The 7013-nt window shown below is 35.4% G+C and overlaps 1 protein-coding gene across 5 annotated transcripts; it reads right to left on the bottom strand.

Annotated features, from left to right (window-relative positions):
- Positions 1-211: 211 nt before the first annotated feature.
- On the bottom strand, positions 212-6739 carry LOC105632278 (electron transporter, putative (Protein of unknown function, DUF547)). Of its 5 annotated transcripts, XM_089720301.1 has the most exons (13): positions 6604-6739; positions 6343-6486; positions 5935-6025; positions 5517-5592; positions 5283-5393; positions 5093-5209; positions 4075-4422; positions 2715-3037; positions 2480-2579; positions 2345-2404; positions 1885-1971; positions 1116-1256; positions 212-886 (listed from the first exon to the last, which is right to left on the bottom strand). In XM_089720301.1, exons 2-13 carry the CDS (start codon positions 6359-6361, stop codon positions 560-562), a joined length of 1800 nt encoding a protein of 599 aa, XP_089576427.1. In that variant the 5' UTR covers positions 6362-6486; positions 6604-6739; the 3' UTR covers positions 212-559. The 5 variants fall into 5 exon arrangements, with proteins under 5 accessions (XP_089576427.1, XP_089576428.1, XP_089576426.1 ...); XM_089720302.1 differs by having other exon boundaries at positions 5517-5580; positions 6343-6615; XM_089720300.1 differs by lacking the exons at positions 6343-6486; positions 6604-6739 and having other exon boundaries at positions 5517-5580; positions 5935-6305.
- Between the last annotated feature and the right edge of the window lie 274 nt (positions 6740-7013).

The following is a 7013-nucleotide window of genomic DNA, read 5'->3' as shown; positions in this document are numbered from 1 at the left end:
ATAGCCATATATATAGGGAGAGTTGGCTTGAAAATTGCAGTTCTTGTGTTCTAAATCAAGAACTGGTTCAAACCTTTCATCCATGGAATTGAGATTCCAAGCGGGCTAAAGGGTACCTAAGAAATTTCAAATTTGAATTTTCTAAGAGCTGGACTGGGGAGGATGATAAGTTGATAACTATCTCTATTGTTCTACTCTTTGAGGCACAAAATTAATAAAAATGATAATAATAAAATAGCATGATTGTCTTGGATCTAGAGGAAGCATAAAATATTCAAAGACATTTATTGTCTTGGATCTAGAGGAATGCCACTTTTTCGAGGTATCAACAGCAACAATGGCACTGCTCAGTAGAGTGAAATTGTAGATCTATATCACAATGGTTGTAATGCAAGTTAAAAATCTAAATCATCTAAAAGAGACAATGATCAGATGGACAATAAATATAGATCAGAAGTGCCCATAATTAATGTCCCTCCGTCCTTCCCAAGTCAAGTAGTATTGAACTGCTTCTGATAGGGACATTGCCCTTTCAAGCAAGGCATTTGCAGACAGAAACTCATACCCAAAGTGGTTTCTCCATTAAGTCCTTTGAGAACAAGTACTGAAATCTTGAACTGTAAGGTAACCACTCTATAATCTGAGATGACTTTCTTGATTTATGATCGATGCATTTCTGAATAGAATCATGGAGTTTTTTATCAACATTTTCAGTAACCCACTTGAGAAGATCATCTGAGCTCATAGAGGCTTCCTTTGCAAATCTTTCGAGCAACTTGGGTAGGAACACTTTCCTTGACTTCTTTACAACTACATTTGCTTGAAGAAACTCTCTTTTCGCCTCCTCCAATTCTTCTTTAACACTTGATGCCATATAGACTTTTAGCTACAAAAAATACGTAGCAGGATAATTCTTAATACCTTAAAAGTGGTCATTGAAGATCACAATATCTTTGGAAGCAACAGTAATGCTATGTTTGGTATTGCACAATAGAATATAGTGTAATGTAATTAGACGCGTTCTCTTTAGTTCGCTGCTAATATGCAGAAACTAATAATGGTTTTGAATCACTTAGTTTTATTGCACTTGTGTAAAAGAGGAAGCAGCACATTACCACAGGATCGGAAAAAGCTCCAGTACAGAGGGCAAAACAGACTAGAGGTTGGGCATCTGAGAGGCCAAACTTGGAAGTAATAAGCTGCCTTTCTTCACTAGATTTTTTCCTCAAGGCAGTGGAAAGGATGGTCTCAAGCCACTGTAATTTGTACAAAACAAGATAAAAGAACCATGTTTAAGAAATATGGAATTGACTTTTCAGAATCATGAGAAGATTATAATCAAGATATTTCGGCTCAAAATGTTGATCTTTAATGTCTGTGACAGAGAAAGAGTGAAAAGCGTGAATCTCCAAGTAAATTCATCCCATGCTAAAGAACTAACAAATTCTGCTGTTCTGGTCTCAATGAACAGGCAGTAGCTCCTGGCTTACATAATTTGAATATGACCAACTTGATCAGATACAAATGATGACAAGAATTTGTTTTTGTTCATCTATAAAAAAGCACAAGGACTAAGGAAAGAGGAAAAAAACAATACATCACTAAAATGTGCAACAAAAGCTAGACAAAGGGCTTTGCCGCACAATTAACTACATTTGCCTTACACTTGAAGGGCTAGAAAAAGATTCTTTAAAGAATAATCAAAGCACAATATCCAAATACACTGTATTAATAATTGCAATAATAAAACAATGATTAGATCAACTGCTTAAATAATGTGGGTTGACAGTCAACAAAAAAGAGCTAGTGGGCTTAATTACGTTGAATTATTGACAATTTTCTGGACAGCATTAAGCTAGTTCAAAAATGATAAGAACAGCATACCTTTCCAACTCGGGGTGTTCGGAAGCAAAAGATTGACTGCTCTATGGCATTTGCACTAACGATATGGCCTCCAATGTTATAAGCAGCCTGCACTACACAGAAATGCTAATCAATTCTGATTCTCCACAAAATGCATATGAAAAATTACTAATAAAGAAAAGAAGGCAAAATGACAGACAGAACCCAGTGGAACTACACAACAGTGCCCATAAAACTCTTTGTGGTTTAAGACTCTATCTCTTCAGTAGTCCTATTCCTATTTTGTATATTGGATAACAGAATACGTAAATCAAATTCCTAATCATGTAACAGGAAATTATGGAAAAATATTTTGCCCTTGCTGCCTGGTGCTCAACAAGAAGAACTGCTTGAAAGAATGTTATGAGCAAACCTGCGAAACCTGATTATAAGTTTCCATTTCAATAATTGCTAGATAAACAGAAATAAGGAAGTTCACTACCTTATGAAACAACGCTAACCTCCGCAGAGAATTGTGGGGGATTCCATATGCTAAATATGCCTGCCCAAGACAATACTCTCTTATGTTACGTGAGCAAACACTGGAAAAAAAAAAGTTCTGGTCGGTGATCTTTACATGCATAACAAGGGCATTGTAGACATTAATCCAAAATGCAACTTGAGCATTGTTTTCCATCTGACTGACAGTCACCCTTTCCAGTTTTTCCACTAGAACTCTGAAATTGAAAAGATGAAATGCATGCTACATAAGTTTACCCGCACGAACAAAAAGATAAAGGAGACATCCACTAAATTTTGCCAAACTTTTCTCCTCTGTTTCTTCTTTGAAGAATTTTGTGTTTGAAATTTACCTGTAGTTATTGATGGCATAAGATGCATGAGAAAAGTGGTTTTTATCAGTTGATATCCAAGATATTTCTACCATGGATTTGCAAGACCAATCCCGGTCCTCTACAATACCACGTCGAGGGAGTACTACATTAGTGGATGACCTTGACAATATGGGTGATCTGTTTTTTCCAGGAGCCACAGATGCTGTACTACGAAGCCAACAGTATACTGCAGCCATACACCTGACCATTTCCTCAGACAACTTGCTTGGGCATTGGTATAAATGATCTTTCAGAGGTCTCAGCATTGAAGTTTTCTCCATAGTAGGAATCTTTTCATGCGTCTGAGAAACAACAAAGATAAGGAGATTGAGATTGACCAAATATCATTACATGATATGCATCAGTATCCTGAAACATATGAGATACTTTAATAGTCACAAGGAGTAGAGGTTGTCAGGATAATAAATGAAATAAAATTACTCCAACCAGTCCATGCACAAGAATCTTTGCAAGCAGAAGCATTGATTATAATTTTTTCACTCAAAGTTTTCATTGTTTGAAATTCTGTTTTCATTTCATAATTGTTACACTATGTTTATGACAGAAACCAAAATGGGACAAAGAGCAGTTTCTTTCAAATGCTCCATGAAATACAACAGAAGAATATAAATGATTTTATACGACATCCTAATGGAGTAGTAATATTGATTTCATACTGAGGAAAAAGAATGTAATTTCATTTTAATCTGTCAATTGCAGAAAACTGCCACCATTAAAGGCCTATTTTTAACTGAAGGTGAACTTCACAAGTCTATCCTGGTCGACTGTTCAACTGCGTCTCACAAAGGAAACTTTAAGAAACCTGCTGGGTCTGCTATAAACTTTTAGGAACCAAAATACCTAGGATTGTGCGTAAACCTAGTTTTCCAAATGACAAACTAAAAATAAATCAAATGCTTATTATGAACAGAAAAACAAGAAAAAGATTGGAATCATTTTCACACATTCCCAAAAGAATTCAGAAGCAGAAGACCTGGGACAAGAAATTCACTCCGTCGATACTTGCAATTCTCATGACTGGAGTGGAAGAACTAAGAAGTTCTATACATGCAAACCTTTTCAACCTCCTGACAAGTTCTCTAAATGCATACTAAGATATTGTTATGAAACAACAGGAAATTGAATTGATAATACATACCAATATTTGCGTCAAACTGATATTTTGATTTTTGAAAAGAAAATTTCAAAAGTTTTGCACTTTGAAATTCATTAAGTTTTTTTTTTTTTTTTATCAAAGAAATGCATAGAGAGAATGCAGGTGTTCTTTTGAAAATTACACTGTTTCAGAAAGAAACTAAAGAATAAATATATATCGTACCCTCATCCGGTCAAAACAAGTCTTCTCAAATTGAATATCGCTTTTCCCAATGGATGGTGGGGCATCACAAGCCTTGGAGGATCTTTTCCCAGACTCACTGATAGAAACTAGAGCTTGCAGAGGTCTCAAAGGGAACTTTTTTGAGGAACAAAAAGCGCTTGAAATAATACTTGGGTGTTTCCTGGATGCTTGCTTTATATGGGCAGGAGAAGCAACATATGAGTTTTGCTGAGAAGGATCCCGGCTGACTTTTTGTTCAAAAATACTCCTATACAGAGAAAGCACATGCTGCTCTCTGTTTGCCACCTCTTCTTCCAGTAATTCAATCTCTGAAATCAACTCCTTCGTCTGACATCAACCAATTATTTGCATGTTACTCTAAACTTGATTGATGAGAAACATATAAGAATATCTTTGCATGTATACCAATACCAAGCCAACTTTGGCATTATGCTATTGCATTTTTGACAACTGGAGGATAATTTATATGACACCCACTGCCTAAGCATGGGTAATAGGAGCAGTGGACAATGGAAGTGTGATGAACTTGAATGTTCTTGCAGAACTCATTCACTTCTTGTTAACTTTAATTTATATAATGTTTGTGTCAAAACTCTACTATCCTACAAGGGCGGGCTATGGGAAATAAGTTTTAGAAGGAAATAGAGAAATGTTGGTTCCACAACAAAAATTGAGTAGAAGTGGTTTTACTGGATAATGCCGGAAAACTAAGAACGCGATGAATAACAAAGACCCTTTGCAATCAGATGATCGTACAAGTACCTCAAAAAATCCCAAATGAAGAACATCGGGGGATTATTTATGTGTCTTTGTGCAAATTGAGGCCTTTTTGCATCCATACGTATGTTAATTAAAAGCAAAGGGAACCATTTGATGCTGCTAATGGTTCAACAAGAAACACTTCAAGCGCAATAACGGTAGCTATGGATTTAATTCTGCTCACTGCCAGAACAAAAATGAAAATTCTATAGGAATCAATCCATTAATGGAAAGTCACCTGAGTGGCGAAATGTCTATGTCCAGGAGATAATGTGCTTGAAGCTCGACCCATTGCCCTCTCAAGCATCATGCGCATAGATTTCTCTTGTTGCAAACGTAATTGCAGCACCTCAATCTGCAAGTCAGTTTGTAAATGAAATCAGATAAAATCTTGCATATTAAAGCAAGGGAAACAATCCAATGCTTACATCTTTTTCTAAGGAGGCTCGATGGTTTGATGAAGTATTGTTATTTGTACAAGTAGGATACTCATGGAGAGGACTTCGTGTCCTATAAGCCCTGTTTGGAAGTGGTGACATCTGTTAGATTCAGGGAAAAATATTTGTTAGTTATCTTATATTCCTTATCAAGAATGCTTTGCCAAGGATTGCAATTAAAAAGGATAACATAAAATGGAAGATAAAAATGTGTAGATTTCTCACATGTGTCCCATTCTGGTTCTTCTTCATAGAACGCAATGCTCCATCTCCTGAAGCGTCCAAGTTCCTTTCAGATGCACTGGAATTAAAAGGCAAGGACATATATATGATAAACAAAAAAAAAAAAAAATCTAATGTTACCAATGGCTCAATCTTTTGCCAAGAATCACAAATGTTCATATTCCTAAATCCAAAATTTTCTATTGGTTTCAAAAATAATTTTCTGCACAGCAACAACTCGATTCAAAAGTCAGAAAATTGAAAAGGCAGTACCATATATAAAAGGCAAGGCAAGAACTTTCAAAATCCAAACATTTTATTCTCCATTTTAGATGCTTAATTACCCACTTTGAGTAAACATGTCATTGAATAAACAATCATCCAAAGATGCCATTACCAAATTTAAGTTATAAAATTTTACCTCTTAGAACGTCTGTGTTGGGCATGATTAACTGGAGGTGGCCAAGAAATCCCATTCCCTCTCTTCTTATGTGCACCTTCATGATCCTTGTCTACATTGAAACCATCCATTTCACTATTCCTCATAGACACCACACGGGGGCAATACCAATCAAAGCTTTTAACATTCTTCTTTAACAATACATTATGAAACTATACTTAAATAGTGGTATGAAGAACAACCACCAAAGGTTATAAAAAAAATACTGCTATATTAAAGAGATGCATTAAAAGGTTATGTTATAAACTTATAATTGAATGGAGAAAGGATTTGGAAGCATATTTGAAAAGGGAAGTTTTTGTGTAAAGAGAAAAATAAGAATGCCAAGTAAATAAAAAGCACACAAAAAAAAAAAAAAAATAGAGTTACCAAAGAGAAATGGGACCATGTAGAGGTACTGCTTCCATGGAGATATTGAATTTCATCACCTTTAGGTTGTTGGGTGCATTCAATGCGAGGATTTATTTCATCTGAACAAAGTTTCTGTCTTTCTGTCTTTCTGTCTTTCTCTATCTTCACAATTAGAAGAAAGGACCGTTAAGAAAGAGAGAAACTTGAAAAGTAGAGATTTTTGAAAGAGAGAAATGCCACATAAATTTTACGACTGCACGAGTGATGACCACTCTCTACCTGAGGAGAGTTACCCGCCAGAAATTCTGAGCCTGTTCTGGGTGCAGGATCTAGTTGATGACACTGGGATGCGAAAAGGGGTGCAGTGTAAGTTTCCATAGTTAGTATAAATTTACTACTCCCTTAGTTTATCAATTTCACCCTTCAGTGAAAAATGTGGTGCATATCAATATGAGTTATTTAGTTTTCTCCTATTTTTTTATGTACATATCATATTACAATATCTTATTTGTGAATAATGTAATTCTTGAAATGCACTCATAAATTTGCTAGAGGATGGGCCCATTCTACAAATTGTACTCCATACACAAACCAAACATCTGTGACCTTATCATTGTACAATTTCCTTTGAAAAATGAAATGATAGCATAATGAATCAGTCAACTATGATGCAAGAAATTAGATCACAA

This window comes from Jatropha curcas, chromosome 4, assembly GCF_041381405.1.
Source record: "Jatropha curcas cultivar XTBG-Jc1 chromosome 4, XTBG_Jcur_1.0, whole genome shotgun sequence".
Lineage (NCBI taxonomy): Eukaryota > Viridiplantae > Streptophyta > Magnoliopsida > Malpighiales > Euphorbiaceae > Jatropha > Jatropha curcas.
Note: the sequence above shows the minus strand (reverse complement) of the source record. Positions and strands in the feature narration are given on the sequence as shown.

Excerpts from the sequence above, each read along its gene's own strand:
- LOC105632278 (XM_089720300.1), bottom strand. The coding sequence starts at position 6,059 with ATGAGGAATAGTGAAATGGATGGTTTCAATGTAGACAAGGATCATGAA. Across the intron at positions 5,394-5,516 it reads AGAACCAGAATGGGACACAT|ATGTCACCACTTCCAAACAG; the intron begins GTGAGAAATCTA and ends TGAATCTAACAG. Across the intron at positions 4,423-5,092 it reads ATAGACATTTCGCCACTCAG|ACGAAGGAGTTGATTTCAGA; the intron begins GTGACTTTCCAT and ends GGTTGATGTCAG.